This window comes from Hypanus sabinus, chromosome 31, assembly GCF_030144855.1.
Source record: "Hypanus sabinus isolate sHypSab1 chromosome 31, sHypSab1.hap1, whole genome shotgun sequence".
In the NCBI taxonomy this organism is placed as follows: Eukaryota; Metazoa; Chordata; class Chondrichthyes; order Myliobatiformes; family Dasyatidae; genus Hypanus; species Hypanus sabinus.
In genome coordinates this window covers 32,675,843-32,700,329 of record NC_082736.1, presented here as the reverse complement: position 1 = coordinate 32,700,329, position 24,487 = coordinate 32,675,843, and the positions used below count along the sequence as shown (strand labels likewise).

At 48.8% G+C, this 24,487-nt stretch overlaps 1 protein-coding gene across 1 annotated transcript in view; it reads right to left on the bottom strand.

The window, feature by feature from the left end:
• Positions 1-23,435, bottom strand: part of rab1ba (zRAB1B, member RAS oncogene family a) — a 40,194-nt gene extending 16,759 nt beyond the window's left edge. Inside the window, exons 1-4 of the mRNA XM_059955360.1 lie at positions 23,346-23,435; positions 9,006-9,078; positions 7,310-7,405; positions 520-615 (exon numbers count right to left, since the gene is read on the bottom strand). Of these exons, the coding sequence (XP_059811343.1) occupies positions 520-615; positions 7,310-7,405; positions 9,006-9,078; positions 23,346-23,359 (279 nt within the window). The 5' untranslated portion in view covers positions 23,360-23,435. The remainder of the gene's footprint in view (positions 1-519; positions 616-7,309; positions 7,406-9,005; positions 9,079-23,345) is intronic.
• Between the last annotated feature and the right edge of the window lie 1,052 nt (positions 23,436-24,487).

Below are 24,487 nucleotides of genomic sequence, written 5' to 3'. Positions count from 1 at the left end.
GGGAGGGGTTCTGATCGATTGTGGGTAGGAGAGGGGGTTTCAATGGGAGAGGTTCCGATCGATTGTGGGTAGGAGAGGGGGTTTCAATGGGAGGGGTTCTGATCGATTGTGGGTAGGAGAGGGGGTTTCAATGGGAGGGGTTCCGATCGATTGTGGGTAGGAGAGGGGGTTTCAATAGGAGGGGTTCCGATCCATTGTGGGTAGGAGAGGGGGTTTCAATGGGAGTGGTTCTGATCGATTGTGGGTAGGAGAGGGGGTTTCAATAGGAGGGGTTCTGATCGATTGTGGGTAGGAGAGGGGGTTTCAATAGGAGGGGTTCTGATCGATTGTGGGTAGGAGAGGGGGTTTCAATAGGAGGGGTTCTGATCGATTGTGGGTAGGAGAGGGGGTTTCAATGGGAAGGGTTCTGATGATCGATGTTGGACTGGTGGACTGCAGGAGGGGTTCTGCTGATGAAGTTGTATCGGAGTAGGGTTTCTGATAATGAGGTGGATCGATGGTGGTTCACACTGGTCTCACCTGATCTGTGACGTCATACACCACGATGATCCCGTGAGCTCCTCTGTAGTAACTCGATGTGATAGTCCGGAACCGCTCCTGACCGGCAGTGTCCCACTGTGAGAAAGAGAGACTGAGACAAATCTGCTGGAATTCTTTGAAGAAATAACAAGCAGGATAGACAAAGGAGAATCGGTTGATGTTGTGTACTTGGATTTTCAGAAGGCCTTTGACAAGGTGCCACACAGGAGGCTGCTTATCAAGTCACGAGACCATGTTATTTCTTACAGGAAAGATTCTAGCGTGGATAAAGCAGTGGCCAATCGGCAGGAGGCAAAGAGTGGGAATAAAGAAGCCTTTTCTGATTGACTGCCAATGACCAGTGGTGTTCCACAAGGGTCAGTATTGGGACCAAGTCTTTTTACTTTATATGTCAATGATGGAATTGATGGCTTTGCTGCAAAATTTGCAGACAATATGAAGATAGGTGGAGGGGTAGGAAATCGACAGGCTACAGAAGGACAGGTTAGGAGAATGAGCAAAGAAGTGGCAGGTGGAATACAGTGTCGGGAAATGTATGACAGAAGAAATTAAAGGGTAGACTATTTTCTAAATGGAGAGAAAATACAAAAATTTGAGGTGCAAAAGGACTTGGGAGTCCTTATGTGGGATTCCCTAAAGGTTAATTTGCAGTCGAGTCTGCGGTGAGGAAGGCAAATGCAATGTTAGCATTCATTTCAACAGGCCTAGAATATACAAGCAAGAATGTAATGTTGAGACTTTGTAAAGCACTGGTGAGGCCTCACTTGGAGTTTTGTGAGCAGTTTTGGGTTCCTTATCTTAGAAAGGATGTGCTGAAACTGGAGAGGATTCAAAGTAGGTTCACAAAAATTATTGCAGGATTGAATGTCTTGTCATATGAAGAGCGTTTGATGGTTCTGGGCCTGTACTCACTGGAATTCAGAAGAACGAGAGGTGAACTCGTTTAAATCTATTGAATGGTGAAAGGCTTTGATAAGACTGAACGTTGAGAGAATGATGGGAGAGTTGAAAACCAGAGGACATGGCCTCAGGACAGAGGGACGTTCTTTTAGAATGGAGGTGAAGAGGAATTTCTTTAGTCAGAGAGCGGTGAATCTGTAGAATTCATTGCCACAGGCAGCTGTGGAGACCAAGTCTTTATGTATATTTAAGGCAGAGGTTCATAGATTCTTGATTGGTCGGGGCATGAAGTGATATGGGGAGACGGCAGGAGATCGGGGCTGAGAGGAAAATTGGATCAGCCATGATGAAATGGCAGAGCAGACTCGATGGGCCAAATGGCCTAATTCTGCTCCTATATCTTATAGTCTTAATCTTTCCTTATAACTCAAGTCCTCCAGACCAGCAACATCCTGCACTCTTTCGACCTTACCTGAAGGTAGGTGACCAAAACTCCAAATTAGGCCTCATCAATATCAATACAAGATTAACATAACGTCCCATTTCCTGTACTCAATACTTAGGTTAATGAAGGCCAACGTGCCAGAAGTTTTTTTTTGCAAACTAGCCACCTGTGCTACCACTTTCAATGAATTCTGGACCTGTATTCCCTGGTCCCTTTGTTCTACCTCACTCCTCAGTGCCCTTCCATTCACTGTGTAAGACGGACCAAAGTGCAACTTTGCACTTGTCTGCGTTAAGTTCCATCTGCTACTTTTCAGCCCATTTTCCCAGCTGGTCCAGATCTCGCTGCAAGCTCCGATGGTCTTCTTTGCCATCTTGGTGCCATCCAAAAACTTGCTGATCCAGTTAACAACATTATCATCCAGATCATTGGTATAGATGACTAACAGCAATGGACCCATCACCGATCCCTGCGGCACTCCACTAGTCACAGGCCTCCCGTCAGAGAGGCAACCCCCCCCACTACCGCTGTCTGGCTTTTCCCACTTGAATGCCAAGCGACTGAACCTTCTTGACCATTCTAGAGCAGAATTAGGCCATTTTGGCCCATGGTGTCTGTTCACCATTCCAACATTCCCTCTCAACCCATTTCTCCTGCCTTCTCCCCATAACCTTTGAGCAAGATGGGTGGCAGTGGTGGAGATACGTCTCGACCAAAGGAGAAGTAAGGTGCTCCTTCCCTCCACTAGCCTGCAGGTCACCTTTTGGGCAAGGTGCAAACACCTGCTTAGCCCCCGATCAGGGTTACATGAAGCCATGGGACCAGGTGATGGATTGTTGCATAAAGAAAGTATTCACCCCCCCCGGTCAGATTTCAGATTTTATTGTTTTACAGCATTGAATCATAGTAGATTTAATTTGGCCTTTTTGACACTGATCAACAAAAAAACTCTTTCGTGTCAAAGTGAAAACAGATCTCTACAAAGTGATCTAAATTAATTACAGATATAAAACATAAAATAATTGACTGCATAAGTATTATCCCCCTTTAATATGACCCATCAAATGGTTTGAGAAGTCACAAAATTAGTTAAATGGAGATCGTGTGCAGTCAAGGTGTTTCAATTGATTGTAGTAAAAATACACCGGTATCTGGAAAGTCCAACTGCTGGTGAGTCAGTATCCTGGCAAAAACTACACCATGAAGACAAAAGAACACTCCAAGCAACTCTGCAAAAAAGGTTATTGAAAAGCACACGTCAGGAGATGGATACAAGAACGTTTCCAAGTCACTGAATATCCACTGGAGTACAGTTAAGCCAATCATCGAGAAATGGAAAGAATATGGCACAGCAACTATCTGCACATACAACTAACTGTTGCCCGGGTGCATCACCAGTCACAGCTTTACGGGAGAGAAGAGAAAGCCACTGTTGAAAAAAAAAACTCACATAAAATCTTGGTTACAGTTTTCCAGCAGGTATGTGGGAGAATGAAGTCAGCTGGAAGAAGATTCTATGGTCTGATGAAACCAAAATTGAGCTTTTTTGGACATGAGACTAAACGTTATGTTTGGAGTAAGCCAAACACTGCACATCATCAAAAACACACCATCCCTACCGTGAAGCAAGGTGGTGGCTGCATCATACTGTGTCACTGCAAGAGAACTACATGAGAGAAAATTCAATTTCCAGCAAGACAATGACCCCCAAGCATAAAGCTACACAGGAATGGCTTAAAAAACAACAAAGCTAATGTCCTGGTGCGGCCAAGTTAGAGTCAAGACCTCAATCCAATTGAGAATTTGTGGCTGGACTTGAAAAGGGCTGTTCACTCATGATTCCCATGAAATCTCACAGAGTTTGAGCAGTTTTGTACAGAAGAATGGGGAAAAATTGCAGTGTCCAGGTATGCAAAGCTGATAGAGACTCAAAAGTGCATCTACTAACTTAAAGGGGCAAATACTTATTCAATTAATTTTTTTATTTATTTGTAACTAATTTAGATCACTACGTAGAGATCTGTTTTCACTTTGACACGGAAGTCTTTTCTGTTAATGTGTCAAAAAAAACCAAACTAAATCCACTGTGAATGAACGTTGTAAAACAACGGGGTGAATACTTTTTATAGACACTGCATATCACAAGTCCCGGTTACGCGACCACTGACACCAGGCAGACAATCTCCGAAGAGCACTGATAATGGCTGGGCTCACCCATCTTGTCAAGTCACTGCCCAGAAGGCAATGGCAAACCACTTCTGTAGAAAAATATGCCAAGAACAATCATGGTCACTATGATCGCCCACGTCAGTATGACACGGCACAAAATGATGATTACTAAATATTAACTTCTACTTTAGATATACCCAATGACTTCTCCTCCACAGCTGTCTGTGGCAATGAATTCCACAAATTCACCCTATGGCTGACCCCCTCCCAGTTTCCACTGCTCATCAACACACACGAGGGACAAATTACTATAAAAACACAAAATGCTGGCAGAACTCAGCAGGCCAGACAGCATCTATGGGAGAAGGTAGTGACAACGTTTTGGGCCAAAACCCTTCATCAGGGTCACTACCTCCTCCCATAGATGCTGTCTGGTCTGCTGAGTTCTGCCAGCATTTTGTGTTTTCATTTATTTCCAGCATCTGCAGATTCACTCATGTTGCCTTTGGACAAATTACTATGGCCAATTGACCGACACCACATATCTTTGGGATGTGGGGAGGGGATCCAGCGGCCCACAGGGAGAACGTGAAACTCCCAACAAATGCACAGAGAGCGCTGGAGGTTGGAACTGAACCTGTGTCCTTGGAGCTTAGAGACCGTGTCTACCCTCTCGGAGACGTTGTGCTAGCCCACAAGTCGGGCTTCAATGCGGGTGCCGGGGCAGGAAACGGGTGTCAGTGGTGAACTGGAGGTCACTGGCGCTTCAGCCCAAATCGTCCACGTCAACCCAGATGACGAGTGCAGTCATATTTGCCTGCACTTGGCCCATGTCACTCGAAACCTTTCCAATCCACGTACCTGTAAATGCCTTTACAACTTCTGCTGGCAGCTCGTTCTGTTGCGGGACTTAATGGATTAATCCTGTGTCACTGAATATGCCACCCCCACAGGGGAGGAGTTCACATATTGTCAATAAAGTTCAGTTGAATGGCCTCCTGCTGTGCTCTGCACCATGCTCATAACCAACACAACATGTTGCACATACCCACAACCTTTGTATGAATTAGTTTCATTTGTATCTCTCCCCTTTCACCTTAAACCTGTTCCTTCTAGATTTTGTCTCCCCTACCATGAGAAAAGATGGGCCAAAAGGCCTAATTCTGCTCCTGTTTGGCGTATTGGTTAGTGTAAACACTTCACAGCACCAGTGATCCAGACTCAATTCCTGTCGCTGTCTGTGAGGAGTTTGTACGTTCTCGCCCTGGCCATGTGGGTTTCCTCCGGGTGCCCTGATTTCTTCCCGCATTCAAAAGGCCTACGGATTAGGGTCAGTGAGTTGTGGGCCTGCTACGTTGGTGGTGGTACTAGTGGGCTGCCCCCATCACACAGAGGAGTACAGCATAGGAACAGGCCCTTCTGCCCATAATGTGCCCTATCAGCTAAACAGTAAATTAAGAAACCCACAAAGATGGATCCGTCCTGCCTACACAGTCATATCCATCCATCCTCCTCACATCCACATGCCTACCTAAATGTCTCTCAAAAGCCTCAATGTATCTGCTTCTACCACCAGACCAGGCATCCATCAATCTCTGAGTAAACGACTTAACCCTCACATCCCCCTTGAACCTATCCCCTCTCACCTTCGATATATGCCCTCAGGTGTTGGACATTTCAACCCTGGGAAACAGATGCTCTCTATCTACTCTATGCCTCCTATTATCTTATAAACCTCGATCAGATCTCCCTCAGCCTCCGGCACTCCAGAGGAAACAACCCATTGACACAAATGCATCTCTGTGTCTCAAAGTACATGTGGAAAAATAAAGTTAATCTTTAATCTATAACTATACCATCGTGATTTTATAAATATCTATCGGGTCACCTTTCAGCCTCCCTTGCTCCAGGAAAGAAAAATCTGAACCCGCCAGTCCGAGTAACTCCTGTGAATCTTTTCTGAACTCTTTCCAGCCTAATCACATCCTTCCTAACGCTGGGAGACCAGAAGGTGCAGTCTCACCAATGTCTTGCACAGCTGGAGAGGGTTCAGAGGAGGTTCACGAGAATCACAGACGGCTGTGGAGGCCAAGTCGTTGGGGAGATTTAAAGCAGAGGCTGATAGGTTCTTGATTAGTCAGGGCATGAAGGGATATGGGGAGATCAGGGCTGAGAGGGAAAATGAATCAGCCATGATGAAATGGCAGACCAGACTCAATGGGCCAAATGCTGCCCCTATATCTTACAGTCCCATCTGTACTCAGTGCCCTGACTGATTGGTTTCTTCACCATCCCGTCTACCTGTGACACCACTTTCTGCAAAATTCAGTGCAGACCTCCTAGCTCTCTCTGATCTACAACAGGCTGAGTTTATGGCAAGGAAGGCGAGTGCAACTTTATCCTTGCTTGGCAGAGACCTATAAGGGTGGCACTAACAGATTCGGCTGGAATATGCGAGACCTTTCGCGGTGGACAGAGCGAGGGTGCTTGGCAAATCTGGGTGCTCCCAGTCTGCAGGAGGCCACTCTGGGAGTGCCACATACAGTACACGACCCCCGACAGACTTGTAGACCCCCTCCACCCTCACCGCCATCACACCTTCCAGATGAGGCAGCACGTGTCACAGACATGGGGGTAAGTGTCGGGAGAGAAATCAGTGGGGAGAGACGAGTGGGCAAGGGAGTCAGGTAGAAAGCCCAGAGTGGTGGGGAGGGAATGGTGCAAGAGAGTCTGCAGGTGCTAGAAATCCAGAGCAACACGATGTGCTGGAGGGACTCGGCAGGTCAGGGAGAGAAATTTCAAGAACGAAACACTCCATCTAGGACTGGAGACAAAGAATCCTGAAGTACTGGTCCAGCCCTGATGAAGAGTCTCGGCCTGAAACGTTGACACTTCATTCTGCTCTGTAGATGCTGGGCTCCGCAGCAGTTTTGAGTGTGTACTCTTTGAGGTGGAGATGACTGAAATGGAGAAGAACGCTTGTGTGTGTCGCTCTGGCTTCCAGTATCCGGAGAATCTCTCTGTGTTTTGGTCTGTCAATCACCCAGGCAGCCAATGATGCTCCTGATCAACTGTACCATCTACCCCGCCCACACTGAGGTTGGCCAATGGTGTGTCAGTCATTAGCCATGCCTATAGCTGTCAATCAAGGCCAGAGAGAAGATACTGTGGAGAGAAATGGTGTAACAGAACAGAGACTGCAAAGCCCATTCCTGTTCTTCGTCCAGACCTCGAGAAAGCCCCCGCTGTACTCACAATCTGTAGCTTGATGGTTTTGCCCTCTAACTCGATGGTGCGAATCTTGAAATCGACGCCAATGGTGCTGATGTAACTCTCTGTGTAGGTGTCATCCTGCAGAGAGATGTGACGGTGAGTGATCATTCTACACACATTTCACTGACGTGGAGTCAGAGCGCCGTCTCTATCCCCCCCCCCCCCGCGTGGAAACGTGCAGCCCCGCGCCCACAGGGACATCGGTGGAAACAAACAATTACAGAGAAGTGCCGACCTTCAAGCCTACTCTAAGATCAATCTAATCCTTCCCTCCTGCACAGCGCTCCATCCACAACCCTAACGCACGCACTTACTGTCTGTGTGTCACTGGCGTTTAGGCCAACGACCAAGGTCCTCCATCGTTGGCGGTGTTCATCGTGTCAGTAGCTTCCTCTCGGTTTTCACTACTGTCAGTCAGGCAAGTCCCGGGTGGAGACTCAGGAATACCGTCACACTCCGACGTAGAAGGAATCTTCATTGCTGTCTCAGTAACAGTTTTGTTGTCCCAGTCAGGGTTATTAGTCCCCAGAACCTGGAGGTCCAGTAGACCACTCTTAGTCTGGCCTCTACCCTTCGACCTGTTTGGCATGGGTGACCCTACCAACCACCAAAGCTCGAAGCCCTGACTTCAGGCAAAATAGCTCTCTGGGTCACTGAGGCACGCAAGCCTCCAAACCCTACGGCGAGGTTGTGGTCCTCTTGGAGGATGTCTCTATTACCATCCCTGACAGCATGTTCCACACACCCACCACTCTCTACGTAGAAAGCCTACCTCTGACACCCTCCTACAACCTTAATATTATGCCCCTCAGATTAGTCCAAGGAAAAAGTCTCTGGCTGTCCACTTGATCTGAGTATCAAGTCACCACATATCCTCCTTCACTCCAGAGGGAAAGCCCTAGATATCACAACTAGGAAAGTCACACAACTCACATGCTAAAATGAACAAAGTTGAATTACATCATCTCTGATTAACAGCTTGGGACTGACAGCATCCGCTTGTTTTTCCTTTAGTAATGTCATGCAGAAGATTATTTTAATTGAATATAAACCCCACAGCCTAAGCTCTGGGAGTGTGTGATGGGATGGCATAGAGGAAGATTCACTGACCCCAGGAGTGTGTAGAGGGACGGTGTAGAGGGAGCTTCACTCTGTGTCTGACCCCGGGAGTGTGTGATGGGACAGTGTAGAGAGAGCTTCACTTTGTGTCTGACCCCGGGAGTGTGTGATGGGACGGTGTGGAGGGAGCTTCACTCTGTGTCTGACCCCGGGAGTGTGTGATGGGACGGTGTGGAGGGAGCTTCACTCTGTGTCTGACCCCGGGAGTGTGTGATGGGACGGTGTGGAGGGAGATTCACTCTGTGCCTGACCCCGGGAGTGTGTGATGGGAAGGTGTGGAGGGAGATTCACTCTGTGTCTGACCCCGGGAGTCTGTGATGGGACGGTGTGGAGGGAGCTTCCCTGTGTCTGACCCCAGGAGTGTGTGAAGGGAGCTTCACTCTCTGTCTGACCCTGGGATTGTGTGATGGGACGGTGTGGAGGGAGCTTCACTCTGTGTCTGACCCCGGGAGTGTGTGATGGGACGGTGTGGAGGGAGCTTCCCTGTGTCTGACCCCAGGAGTGTGCACCCCAGTAACGTCAAGCCACAGAACAGAAAGTGCATTCGTGCAATACTCACAGCGAACCGAAGCAGCAGACAAGATTTCCCGACCCCAGAGTCCCCAATCAGCAGCAACTTGAACAGGTAGTCACTGCAAGGAAAGATTAGAGAGAAGAGTTAAACGGGGGCAACTCACAGAAAACACAGGAGTAACTCAGCAGGTCAGGCAGCATCGACAGAAATGAATGAATAGATGATGTTTCAGGTTGAGACCCTTCATCAGGGTTGGAAAGGAAGGGGGAAGGAGCCAAAATAAGAAGCTGGGGAGAGGGGAAAGAGTTGGTACTAGGTAAAAGAGGCTGCCTGGAGCTGTGTGAAAGATTTTCCCTGACTCTCCTCCTGCCACCAGAGATTTTCTCTTTTACCCACACCTGCCTGAATCCACCACGACCTGCATTTCCTGAAGGTTTAAACCATCCCTCCAGGGTTAGACTTCAGATGCCACCTCGTGAATAGTTTCACATCAACAAGCATTGGGGCAAGATGACGGCCAGTTGCAGGGGAGGAGTGATTTAGCGGGTCAATGAGAACGGGTTAACGGAGCGACTCATCGGTAAGGGAGAAGCAGAAAGATTTCAGAGCAAATTCCAGGGCTTGGGACCTGCTCGTGGCTGCTCACAGCAGACAGTATGGATGATATTGAGGTGTAAAGATCACAGTGGGAAGTAGGGGCTTGGAGGAGAAGGGGGAGGAGTGTGCAGAATAGAGGGGTTCAGGAAGACGGACAGTGCAAGGGCTGGAGGATTCACAGAGGGAGGGAGGGAGGGATGGACAGGTTGGGTTGGGTGGGGAGAGGTAACATAAAATGGTAAGGCACTCATCATTCATACATTCCTGCACTAATCCCATGTCCTTTAATACCCAAACATCTATCAAACTTTAGTTTCTGTTTCTCAGCCGGCGGCCAGTGAACCTGTGGAATTCATTGCCACAGACGGCCATGGAGGCCAGGTCATTGGGGGTATTTAAACCAGAGTTTGATAGGCTCTTGGTAAGTCAGGGCGCCAAGGGTTACAGGGAGAAGACAGGGGAATGGGGTCAAGCGGGGTGATAAATTAGCCATGATGGAGCAGACTCAATGGGCTAAATGGTCTAATAGTTGCCAAGATCCTTCATCAGGACTGGAAAGGAAGGGGACAGAAGCCAGAATATAAAGGTGAGGAAGGGGGAGCTGAGAAGTGATCGGTGAAACCAGGTGATGGGGAAGGTGGGTATGAAGTTAGAAGCCGAGATGTGATAAGTGGAAGAGGTAAAGAGTTAAAGAAGAAGGAATCTGATAGGAGAGGAGAGTGGACCATGGGAGAAAAGGAAAGATGAGGGGAACCGGAGGGAGGTGATGGACAGACGAGGAGGAGGAGGGAGAGGGGAGCCAGAAAAGAAACTGGAAAAAAAGGGATTCAGGGAAGGGGAGAAATTACTGTAAGTTTGAGTAGTCAATGATCATGCCATCTAGTTGGAATAAGAGGTGTTGGCTGCTGTAAGGAACTGCATTTCCTCAAAATACAGGGAAAGTTGTGATGTAGCCCAGTCCATCACAGGCAAAGCCTGATCGTTGTAGGGTAATAACTATTCCTGAAGATGGTGGTGTGGAGCTTCAGGTCCTGCCAGACAGCAGTAGCAGGATGAGGGCATAGCCTGGATAAACACTAACATTGCATTTTCCTTCCTTGCAAGTTAGCCTCCAAGGACTGCTGCACTAGGACAGAGTAGATGTTGAAATACTTCACCAGTAGGGAGAGTCATGGGCAAGAGAACTGGGGCTACGTCCACACTACACCGGATAAATCCGTAACCAAAGCTTTTCCTCTTCGTTTTTACCCTCCGTCCACACTAAAACGACGTTTTCGTCCCCCGAAACCGGAGCTTTTCAGAAATGCTCTCCAGGGTGTGTAATTTTGAGAACGCCACTTGGCTGGAGCAGTGTGGACAGGGATAACCGGAGAAATCTAAAAATGCCATCATGACGTGCCAGAACAGATGGAGACAGCAGCGTGCCATTTCATTGCTTTCTTGAACGCAACCTAACAATTTCAGAACAGATGGAAACGAGACCGAAGCCAGAAGAGTTAGAAATGTACTCACCAAATACTTTGACCTATAACTTACTGAATAAATAAGTATACTCACTTTGCCCTGTTTTCTGTCCTTGCTCGTATGAAGGTGGTTTACCTATTTATGCACGTACTTCTCTGACAATAGATGTATAACAGCCTAATGTAACATTGTATGGAAATACAAGATAACACTGATGCAGACATGTTTTATACATTTAACAAGGTGCTTTATTAATGCAACAGAGTTAGTCAGTTTTTCAATGTTCGTCATCAGCCGGGTCATACTGTCCGTGAACTCCCTCCCTGTCTGTCGTTAGTTTTTCTAGTCTGCGAGATACGACACCAAATGTCGCTTGTTTTCAGCTGATGTGTCCTGCGCATGCTCAGTAGGAGGAGATTCGCCCAAATATCCTTTTTAATGTGAACAGAGATATCTTTAAAAACACATAGTGTGGACACCTATCGTTTTTATGCGAAACCAGCTTTTTCAAAATTATCCGGTCTAGTGTGGACGTCGCCTGAGTTACAAAATAAGGGGATGGTCATTTAAACTTAGGAGTCCAGAAAATGCTTCTCTCAGAAACTCTCTGCCTCCTGGGCTGTTGTAGACTGGATATATTTATTCTGGAGATAGAGATGTATTTGAAAATTTGAGGAACAGAGACTTATATCATGATGCGATTACAAAAAAGGCATGACAGCGGCTATATTTCATAAGGAGATTTCTACAGATATACGGTGGAGAACATTCTGACTGGTTGCATCACTGTCTGGTAAGGAGGGGCTGTTGCACAGGAAATAAGAGATTACAGAGATTATATTTATTTATTTAGACATACAGCAGAAACAGGCCCTTCCAGCAACCTGCCTACTACGATTTACGATGACCGATTAACCTACGAACCGTACGTCTTTGGACTATGGGAGGAAACTGGAGCACCTGGAGGAAACCCACACGGTCACGGGAGGACGCACAAACTCCTTACAGGCAACAGCGGGAACGGAAACCGGGCCACTGGTACAGTAATTTATTCTCCACCCTCCCCACAATTCCCATCAACTCAATCCACACTCTACTATCCATCCACACCCCAGGACAATTTACAAGTAGTTTATGGTTCCTTAAGATTGTTATAGGCAGGAGTGATGGGACTAGTTCCCAATGACGTGCATCTCAAACAGCCTCTGACAACCAAGACCAGCTCCTGGCTTAGCTACTGAGCCCAGCGGAACAGTTTCTACTGACAGGAGAAGATAAGGCGGGTTACTGGCGCCTTAAAACCGGTCGCTTCGGGCAGATGGGACTCGATCGGCAGCTCATCTAGGAGAAGGAATACTCTGATCTCAAGCATCCACTGCCTTGCGATTCATGGGGGAGGCTTCAGGAGTAAACCCTGAGGGAAAAATCCAAAGCTGGGGTCCCTAAGGCTGTCCTACGTTGAGTTCAATGCTGACTAGAAACACATATGACACCGCTGGTGCCAAACGGTACCAGTCTCTGCTGTACCTTTAGATTCTTCAGTTGCGTGGGGGGGGGAGGGGGCTTGCTACATGGGAAACAGCGCCCTCTCCATATCATACTGTCCTGGCTTGCGTTTCAATTAGGGCACAACGTCCATCGTCGACCCCAACCAACAGAGCACCCCAGATCAGTTTATCAGTCAGTATGCTGTACGGTGGCAGGATGGAGATACATCTCTACCAAATGAGGTGTAAGGTGCTCCTTCCCACCCTTGGGCAAGGTGTAGCACCTGCTTAGCACCCCCGATCAGGGTCACGTGAGCAGCCGGTGCAAATCGGTTATGTGTCCACTGACGCCAGGCAGACAATCTCTGAAGAGTATTGATAATGGCTGGGGTCACCCATCTTGTAAAGACTAACAGAAGCGCAAACATGCAATCAAGAGAATTCTTAGAAGCCTGGTTCTCAACAGAAGAGTCTATTAACAAGCATAATGACCTAAATGCAATTTACAAACCTATGGGTCTGAGGTATCAGGGCTGAGGGGTGAGCTGCGGAACTAACACTCACAACAACCGATAAATAGGATACGGGCTAGCGAATATCACTCAGCTACGGTTGGCCAATACAATGTCTTCAAGAAACGGTGCCTCAGGAAGGCAGCGTCCATCATTAAGGGCCCCATCACCCAGAACATGCCCTCTTCTCATTGCTACCGTCAGGAGCCTGAAGACACACACTCAGCGATTCAGGAACGGCTTCTTCCCCTCTGCCATCAGGGAGGAGGTACAGGAACCTGAAGACACACACTCTGTGATTCAGGAACAGCTTCTTCCCCTCTGCCATCAGGGAGGGGGTACAGGAGCCTGAAGACACACACTCAATGATTCAGGAACAGCTTCTTCCCCTCTGCCATCAGGGAGGAGGTACAGGAGTCTGAAGACACACACTCAACGATTCAGGAACAGCTTCTTCCCCTCTGCCATCAGGGAGGGGGTACAGGAGCCTGGAGACACACACTCAAGTGATTCAGGAACAGCTTCTTTCCCTCTGCCATCAGGGAGGAGGTACAGGAGTCTGAAGACACACACTCAACGATTCAGGAACAGCTTCTTCCCCTCTGCCATCAGGGAGGGGGTACAGGAGCCTGGAGACACACACTCAAGTGATTCAGGGACAGCTTCTTCCCCTCTGCCATCAGGGAGGGGGTACAGGAGCCTGAAGACACACACTCAATGATTCAGGAACAGCTTCTTCCCCTCTGCCATCAGGGAGGAGGTACAGGAGTCTGAAGACACACACTCAACGATTCAGGAACAGCTTCTTCCCCTCTGCCATCAGGGAGGAGGTACAGGAGTCTGAAGACACACACTCAACGATTCAGGAACAGCTTCTTTCCCTCTGCCATCAGGGAGGAGGTACAGGAGTCTGAAGACACACACTCAACGATTCAGGAACAGCTTCTTTCCCTCTGCCATCAGGGAGGAGGTACAGGAGCCTGGAGACACACACTCAAGTGATTCAGGAACAGCTTCTTCCCCTCTGCCATCAGGGAGGAGGTACAGGAGCCTGAAGACACACACTCAGTGATTCAGGAACAGCTTCTTCCCCTCTGCCATCAGGGAGGAGGTACAGGAGCCTGAAGACGCACACTCAGCGATTCAGGAACAGCTTCTTCCCCTCTGCCATCAGGGAGGAGGTACAGGAGCCTGAAGACACACACTCAGTGATTCAGGAACAGCTTCTTCCCCTCTGCCATCAGGGAGGAGGTACAGGAGCCTAAAGACACACACTCAATGATTCAGGAACAGCTTCTTCCCCTCTGCCATCAGGGAGGAGGTACAGGAGCCTGAAGACACACACTCAGCGATTCAGGAACAGCTTCTTCTCCTCTGCCATCAGATTTCTGAACGGACACTGAATCCGTGAACACTACCTCACTACTTCTTATTTCTGTTCTTGCACTACTGATTTTAACTCAATTATTTAATATACGCATAATTACTGCAATTCAGCTTTTTTCTATATTTATCATGTATTGCATTGTACTGCTGCCACAAAGACAACAAATTTCACAACATACGCTGGTGATATTAGACCGGATTCTAATATAAACACAAGCATCCAGCAGAAACACTCGATTGCGCGCTGACGATGTCACCTCGATGGGTGACGAAACGCTTGCCACCTGACCTCCAGGCTCAGCGAACAGCCCTACAAACAAGCAGCCAACCCGAGATACCAATCTGCTCTAATCTGCATCGACATACTGATGTTTTGAAACAACAATCTGTATGCACGGTAGCAGACAAATCTTTTTCACTGTACCCTGGGATGGTACAGGCCATTCGGCCCACAATGTTGTGCCTATCTTGATGCTGTTTTACTGAATGGGTATCCCTTCATGTGCATACATCTCTGTAAAAGCCTCAAACTCCACCAAACATCTGCCCCCTTCCTCTCCAATTCTGATCGAGGTTCTCGGCCCTTTGTCGTCGACTGTTCACTCCCCTGAACTGCTGAGTTCTTCCAGCATTTTGTGCCTGAAACTGCCTGCATCCAGTGCTAACCCCAGCAACCCATTCCAGATGCCTACCCCTCTCTGTGTAAAAAATAATCTTACCCTCAAGTCGCCTTTAAAATACCCAACCTTAAACACATCCTTCATTGTTTGACACTTCAACTCTCGAAAAAGACGGCATCCATCATTAACAAACCCCCACCAATCACCCAGGACATGCCTTCTTCTCATTGCTACCATCAGGGAGGAGGTACAGGAGCCTGAAGACACACACTCAACGATTCAGGAACAGTTTCTTCCCCTCTGCCATCAGGGAGGAGGTACAGGAGCCCAAATACACACACTCAACGATTCAGGAACAGCTTCTTCCTCCCTGTCATCAGATTTCTGAATGGGCATTGAACCCATCAACACTAACGCAGTACAGAATCATAGAAAAGTACAGCACAGAAAGAGGCCCATGCCTAAAGTTAACCCGAAGTTACACCCGCATTTCTCGGATGCCTGTTTCCTTGAACTATTTAACGTTGTGAAGTTACGAAACATAACGGCCGGATGGTGGCTATCCTTGATGACGGGGACATTGCTTTCCTGTGCCTGCACTCCTTGTTGATGAGCACATGGTGAGGAGGGCTTTACTAGTGACGGACTGGGCTCTATCGACTGTGGTCTTTGTTGGCTTTTCTGTATCAATTTGTCCAACCTCTCCTTAAAGTTCACACCCTCTAATCTGGACAGCACTGGGTGACCCTCTTCCGCACACTTTACACCCATCAATACCTGCGACGGTGATAAAGCACGTCTGCAGTACCGTGTGCAGAGCTGTCCCCTGATTTGAGGAAGGATATACTGGCGCTGGAGACAGTTCACCGGGTTGATTCCAGAGATGAGGGGGTTCGCCTACGAGGAGAGATTAATACTCACTGGAATTCAGAAGAATGAGAGGGGATTTCATAGAAACATAAAATTATGGAAGGGATAGATAAGATAGAGGCAGGAAAGTTGTTTGCACTGGTAGGTGGGACCAGAACTAGGGGACGTAGCCTCAAGATTCGGGGGAGTAGATTTAGGACGGAGATGAGGAGGAACTGCTTTTCCCAGAGAGTGGGGAATCTGTGGAATTTTTGCCCAGTGAAGCAGTGGAGGCTGCCTCGGTAAATATATTTAAGACAAGGTTGGATAGATTTTTGCATAGTATGGGGAACAGCCAGATCAGCCGTGATCTTATTGAACGGCGCAGCAGGCTCAAGGGGCCAGATGGCCGACTCCTGCTCCTGTTTCTTACGTTCAATGTCTGTGTGCCACCTTCTGCTTTTGAATACCTTAATACGTTCTCTCCCTAGCTTCCTCTGCTTCGAGGAGAACAGGCACAGCAGTCCTAAAATATCAAGTTCCGTTTCGGATGGTTTTATGGCGAGTCCACTGAGAGAGAGAAATGCCTCATTTGCGTTAACACCGGAGAGGGCAGCCTGCAAGTGTCGCCACCCATTCCAGTGCCAACGTACCAAGCCCACTGCGTTCAGCAGAACAACACGAGCAAGCAGACAACCCCCTTCCCCACCGTCCCATGACCCCACCCCCCTCACACACACAAACTTCTACCTCACAACTGGCCACCTCCAGGCCTCCAGTCCTTGGCCCCGGTCAGGACTCTACCTCCAGACTTGACGACTTCAGTCCTCGATCTCTTGGTCGTTCAATCATTGGACTCGCTGGCTCAGCACTGCCCTCAGGTCTGACCTTCGAGACTCGACTGAGCAACCCGACCTCCAGGATAGCTGACCTTCCACCATGGAGCGGTGCGGGTTTCGATTTCCAGACTCGCATGGGCCTCCTACCTCCCCAGCCACCGTGACTCCCACCCGTAAGGACCTCTGGCTTAGGACCTGCCGACCTGGGGATCGCTGGTCTCTTCGGCGCCTGACATCTTGATCTCTGAGATTGCGAGTGTTTGACTGCGGAGTGTTCCAACCTGGGCTCTGAACACGGCCTCCTGTCCCTGACTCCTCGCTCCCCCCTCATCCCTGTCTCTAAAGCCTGACTACCCACTCTGCCCCAAAATCTATCACCAGGAACCTAAAAATATAACCACCTAGGTCTGAGCCACACATCCAGCATGGATGGATCCACGCCCGCCTGCAGGAGGGTTGGGCACTGGGGCTAGCAACCCCATCCCAGCTACAGAAACACCAACAAGAGCTCCAAAGATCTCATCCCTGGGAGAAGTGGATCTTCGCATCGAAGGTGGGTGAAGTTGTGTGCTGAAAGCGGAACTGCAGGGCCCATCAATCTTCTGCTGGCCCAGGACAAAGGACTGGTGTGCTGCTGTTGACGGCCTCTGTCCCAGCAGGAACAACATCGACAGAGTCCTTCATTCCTGGGCCCACTGCAAGGAACGTCCTTTGTACCCTTTCGCCAAGGTCCTGTGGGTCCAATGCACAGGATCGGAAAGAAGCTGCAGGAATTTGCAAACCCAGCCAGTCCTTCATGGGCACCCCGCCATCGAGGACATCTTCAAAAGGCAATGCCGCATAAGACATAGGAGCAGAATTAGGCCGTTCTGCCCATTGAGTCTGCTCCACCACTCCATCATGGCTGATCCCGGATCCCACTCAACTCCACACACCTGCCTTCTCGCCACATCCTTTGATGCCCCGACCAATCAGGAAACGATCAACCTCCATCTTAAATATACCGCAGTCTGTGGCAAAGCATTCCACGGATTCACTACTCTCTGGCTAAAAAAACTCCTCCCTACCTCTGTTCTAAAAGGTCGCCCCCATCTCAATCATTAAGGACCCCGTCACCCAGGACATGCCATCAGGGAGGAGGTACAGGAGCCTGAAGACACACACTCAACGATTTAGGAACAGCTTCTTCCCCTCTGCCATCAGGGGGGAGGTACAGGAGCCTGAAGACACACACTCAACGATTCAGGAACAGCTTCTTCCCCTCTGCCATCAGGGAGGAGGTACAGGTGCCTGAAGACACACACTCAGTGATTCAGGAACAGCTTCTTCCCCTCTGCCATCAGGGGGGAGGTACAGGAGCCTGAAGACACACACTCAGCGATTCAGGAACAGCTTCTTCCCCTCTGCCATCAGGGAGGAGGTACAGGAGCCTGAAGACACACATTCAACGATTCAGGAACAGCTTCTTCCCCTCTGCCATCAGGGAGGAGGTACAGGAGCCTGAAGACACACACTCAGTGATTCAGGAACAGCTTCTTCCCCTCTGCCATCAGGGAGGAGGTACAGGAGCCTGAAGACACACACTCAACGATTCAGGAACAGCTTCTTCTCCTCTGCCATCCGATTCCTAAATGGACATTGAACCCATGACACTACCTCACTACTTTTTTATTTCTATTTTTCCACTACTTATTTAATTTAATGTTCTATTTTTATACATACTTATTGCAATTTATAGTTTTTATTGATACGTATTGCATTGCAGCCACAAGTTTCACGACATATGCCGCCGATATTAAGCCTGACTGTGAAAGCGGCGGATGGCAGGCAACGCCACTCACAGTAGGGAGAGACGCGACGCAGGAGAAAAGCCCAGCGTCTGCAGTCTCCTGCATGTCACAAGCGGCCGTGTTTACTTGGGGACACAGTGAGACTGAACGTTGCCTATGTCAACAGAAATTTCTTCAGAGAGTTTACAGTTCAGACAGACAATGAGCACCAAAAAAACTCGGGTTGCCCACACACACACACCCTCGTCGACTCTGCTTTCCTATCCCAACTGTAACACTATATTCTACCGAGCTCGTGGAAGGGACAGTCCCGATGGCTGCAGTGGACAGCAGGGGAGCAAACGAGGGAATAGGGAGAGGGAGGGAGGTTGGTCCATGCCGGAGGGAGTGGGAAAGGAAGGAGGGGGTGGGTTGGGGAGAGCCACACAGGGGAGGGAAGGCACGGGATCACGTGCGGTTTGCCAGCAGAGTGCACATGGAGCAAATGGGGGATAAGGTAAGATCGGGTCGTAAAGAAAGCTGTTAGCACCTTGGCCTTCATAAATCAAAGTATTGAGCACAGGAGAGGGGATGTTACATTGGAGTTGTATGAGACGTTGGTGAGGCCTAAACTGGAGTATCGTGTGGAGTTTTGATCACCGACCTACAGGAAAGACATAAATAACATTGAAAGAATACAGAGAAAATTTACAAGAACGTTACTGGGTCTGTAAGGAAAGATTGAATAGGACTTTATTCTTTAGAATGCAGAAGATTGGTGGGAGATTTGATAGAGGTATAGTAAATGATGAGGGGTATAGATAGGGTAAATGCAAGCAGGCTTTTTCCACTGAGATTGGGTGAGACTAAAATCAGAGGTCAAGGGTTAAGGGTGAAAGGTGAAAAGTTTAAGGGGAACATGAGGGGAAACTTCTTCACTCAGCGGGTGGTGAGAGTGTGGAACGAGCTGCCAGCTGAAGTGAAAGTGGTGCATGTGGGTTCAATTTTCACGTTTAAGGTAAGTCTGGATGCCAGGGGTATGGAGGACTGTGGTCGATGGGAGTAGGCAGTTTAAAAGGTTTCGGCTTGAACTAGTTGGACCAAAGGGCTGTTCCTGCACTGTACGTTGCTACGTCCCTATAACAAAGGGTGGAAGTACTGACAGAGGGAGAAAATACGCACTCAGCTCCTTGATACCCATTGTTTGGGACTGAAGAGGGAGTGATGAATCCAGCCCAGACCTAATCCTCGGCCAGGGAGTTACATTTGGCCAAGCAGTAACTCCTATGGCCACTAGAAACATCAGATTCTCCAAGGGCAATTTCCAAGCAAAGCTGACAGGTGTAGGGTCCTGGACCGGACCAGAGAGAGGTCACAAAGAGAATGGGTGGCAGGGGGACGGGGGAATAATTGGTCGTTGGTTTGTTGACTAATGAAGAGGAGCACGCTGCTGGAGGCAGATACATTAGTGACACATTTAAGAGACGCTCAGATAGTCACATGGATGACAGGAAAATGGAGGCCTATGTGGGAGGGAAGTGTGATATTGGAGTAGGTCAGTGGTCCCCAACCACCGGACAGCGGACCAGTACGATATTTGTCGAAACGAGACAATATGAGTCAGCTGAACCTCTCCTCATTCCCTGTCACTTGCACTGTTGAACTTGAACACACGCAAGGTCATTACGCATGCAAATTCATTACCCACGCAAGGTCATCAGTCACCTAAACACAGTGATACCCTCGCCCCAGCGATCACTGGTTGGCCTTGGGTCTTATTGACTTAAAAGTGAGTTATAACTGACTTATCACTATGTTCATGTGAGGAGAACATTAAATTCGTTAGATAAACCCTTTTAGAAACGAAATTGTGTGTATTAGTCATTTATAAGTGACTTATAGTTGACTTATCACCTATATTCTGGTCATGATTAACACCCCCCACCCCCATTGGCGGTCCACAAGAATATTGTCAATATTAAACTGGTCCACAGTGCAGAAAAGGTTAGTGACCCCTGGAGTAGGTGAAAAGGTCAGCACAACATTGCGGGCCGAAGAGCCTGTACTGTTCTACATACTGAAGTACAGTGAAAAGCTTTTGTTTGTACCATCCATGCAGACTGGAGCGGTGGGGGGGGGGGGGGGGGGGGAGGACTCACTAAAATCTATAGAATGTTGAAAGGTCTCAATAGAGTGGATGTGGGGAGGATGTTCCCCACAGAAGGGGATCCTAAGACCAGGGGACACAGCTTCAGAACTATGGGGCATTATTTTAGAACGGAGATGAGGAGGAATTTCTTTAGCCAGAAGGTGGTAAATCTGCAGCTGTGGAGGCCGAGTCGTCGGGTATAATAAGAGGTTAATAAGATTATCGACTGGTCAGGGCATGAAGGGATACGGGGAGAGGGCAGGAGATTGGGGCTGAGAGGGAAAATGGATCAGCCATGATGTAATGGTGGAGTAGATTCGATGGGCCATATGGCCTGATTCTGCTCCTATATATCAGTCCAGCGAGGGGGTAAACAAGGTAATAAAGAACACAGAGTACAAAGCTGCTGGGTGGCATGGTAGCTTCGTGGTTAGAGCAAGACATTGGTGAGGCCTAATTCAGAGTTCTGGTCACCTACCTACAGAAAAGATGTAAATAAGATTGAAGGAGTGCATTGAAAATTCACAAGAATGTTGCCGAGACTTGAGGACCCGAGCTAGAAGGAAAGGTTGTATAGGTTAGAACTTTAACTCCTTAGAACGTAGGAGAGTGAGGAGAGATCTGATGGAGGTGTACAACATTATGAGGGGTATGGATAGGGTAAATGCAAGCAGGCTTTTTCCACTGAGGTTGGGTGGAACTAGAACTGGAAGTCGTGGGTTAAGGCTGAAAGGTGAGAAGTTTAAGGGGAACGTGAGGGGAAACCTCTTCACTCGGAGGGTGGTGAGAGTGTGGAAGTTGCTGCCAGCACAAGTAGTGAATGTGAGCTCGATTTCAACGTTTAAGAGTAGTTTGGATAGGTACGATGGGAGGGGGATGGAGGGATGGGACAATGGTTCAGCATGGACTAGATGGGCTGAAGAGCCTCTCTCTGTGCTGTAATGTCCATGGCTCTATAACACTTTACAGCGCCAGCCATGTAGGTCCGCTGCTGTTTGTAAGGAGTTGTGTATCTCCCCCCACCCCCACCCCCGTGACCATATAGGTTTCCTCCCACATTGCAACGACATTAGGGTTAGTGATGCATTTCACTGCACCCGTGACAGATAAAGTGAACCTTTATCTTTAATTACAGACAAAGTGTACTGCAGGTGGACAATAAGCTGCAAAGATCACAGTGAGGTGGACTGGGAGATCGCAATTTCATCTTTTGTGTGCAAGAGTCTAACAACAGCAGGGGAGAAGCTGTCACAAGATCACAAGACAAATGAGCAGAAGTAGGCCATTCGGCCCATCGAGTCTGCTCTGCCACGCCACCATGAGCTAAAATAGTCTATCTAGTCCAATTTCCGGCTTTTTTCCCATATCCCTTGATAACCTGACTAATTAGATACCTGTCAATCTCCTCCTTAAACACATTCAACGATTGGGCCTCCACAACTGTATGTGGCAACGAAGTCCCGAAATCCACCACCCCCGGCTAAAAAAATTTCTCCTCATCTCTGTTTTAAATGGGTACCCTCTAATTCTAAGGCTGTGACCTCCTGTCCTGGACTCACCCACCATGGGAAACAGCCTTTCCACATCTACTCTGTCAAACCCTTTCAAAGTTCAAAAGGTTTCTATGAGATCCCCTCTCATTCTTCTATATTCTAATGAACACAATCGAAGAGCCGACAAACGCTCCTCATATGTTAGTCCCTGCATTCCAGGAATCATCCTAGTGAATCTTCTCTGAACTCTCTCCAACATCAGCACATCCTTTCTAAGACAGGGGGTCCAAAACTGCACACGGTATTCCAAACGGGGTCTCACCAGTGCCCCATAGAGCCTCATCAACACCTCCTTACTCTCACACACTGTCCCTGGGCCTGGTGGGACATGCTGTCAGGGTTTTCTATCTTCTGCCCAATGGGAGAGGGGGAAAGAGAGAGTGACTGGGATGGAAGGGGTCCTTGATCACATTGGCTGCTTTACTCATTAGTGTAGACAGAGGTCATGTTTCTTTGATGTGCTGAGCTGTGTCCACAACTCCCTTCAGTTCCTCGCAGAGCAGCTGCCGTACCGAGCTGGGATGCATCCGGAGAGAATTCTCTCTGAGGTGCATCTTTTAAGAATCGGTGAGGTACAATAGGGAACATTGGGATTGTGGAGGAGTCAAGCGCCTCAGACAGGAATGTCAAGTATTTATTCCCCTCCATAGATGCTGCCTGACCTGCTGAGTTCCCCTAGCATTGTGTGTGTGTGTCCAGGTTTCCACCATCTGCAGAAACTCTATGAGCAGCAGAGAGGGTCAATGGGTCACGGTCAGGAAGGATGAGGAGGACAAAGGAAGAGTTCAAAGGTCAGGCTGAATGATGAAGGGAGGTTCAAAAGGTCAGGATCAGGTTTATTTAACTGTCAAGAGTTGAAGGGTCAGAGGTGGGAAGGTCAAGAGGTTGGGATCGAGAACGGGGTCAGCCAAGGTTAAGGTTCACTGAGTGAGCGAGGGTCACGGGAGCCGAAGACGGCGGCTTCCCCTTTAAGAGCCCGCCCCTTTAACCGAAAACCTGCCGGCCGACCAATAACCGGAGTGGGGCTGACGGGTGGGTGGGTCGGGTGCGGCTGCTGCCGCCCACCCCTCCATTCCGCCGATCGGCCCCCCTCTACCCGCGGTCCCGGCTTCAACCACCTCCCCCTCCCTCCGCTCCCCCTCGGCCCTCAGCCCACTCACTACTCGGGATTCATGGCTCCGGCCGCGACGCCTCCCTCCGCCTCGGCAAAACAAACCCGCAAAATGGCGGCGCCGTCGGCCCGGAACTGATGTCAGGAGACGTGGCACTGCCTATCCTCCCCCCCCCCTCCGCTGCGCCCTGCGCAGGCGTGGCCCCGCCTCCGACCCCAGAGGACACCGGGACTTGTAGTTCACCCTCCCATTTTCAAATCCACCTTTTTCCTCAGCCAACCACATTCCACCAGTTCAGAGCTGCTTGGCAGTAGGAAGCATCACCCGATTTGCTCTCTGGAAGGAAAGAGAGAATCCCATTTTCTTCAGCCCCGTGCGTGCAAATGCAAGGGGGGGGGACGGTCAGCATGAATGTGACAGGCTGAATGGCCTGTATTTTGGGGGAGGTGCTGTCTGACTCGATACCATCGAGATGTTTCAGAATTTCCTGGCATTGAAGTAATTTTGGATCGCAATGTAGTCATTCAGGCTAGTCAAAACTTCCCGCGCATAATGGCACCAGCCTACCCGCCATCAAGGACATATATGCATACAGAAAGTTGCTGGAAAAGGGCCAGTAACATCATGAAGGGTCCCACCCATTAGGAGGCTACATAGCATCCACGCCAGGACCACCAGACTCAAAAATGATTACTTTCCCCAAGCAGTGAGGCTGAGCAACACCTCCACCCACTGACCCACCCCTCCACACCCCCCACCACTACTACTTTATAATTTTCCATCAGAGTCACCTTATGTGCCTACTGTAAATTTATGGACATACAATCAATCTATCTATGTATATAAGATAGCTTGTTTATTCATATTTGTTTGCTTAAGGTTGTCATAGCCATCAGGAGGGGGGATTATCGACTGGGTGCGTGTTAAGGTTACGTTTGTCATGTCTGATGAATTGTGCCCCTAGGACATAAAGTTAAATTTTCATAACATCTACGCTTGACTTAACGTGACCTTATACAACTTCCTTTGTTAAACCAGCTCATTTGATTCCCGTTACCACATGGACCCACCTGCCCGGGACATCTACCTTCTCCATTAACACTCACAAAGTGCCGGAGGAACTCAGCAGTTCGGGCAGCATCTGTGGAGGGAAATAGACAGTTGACGTTTCAGGCCGAGACCCTTCATCA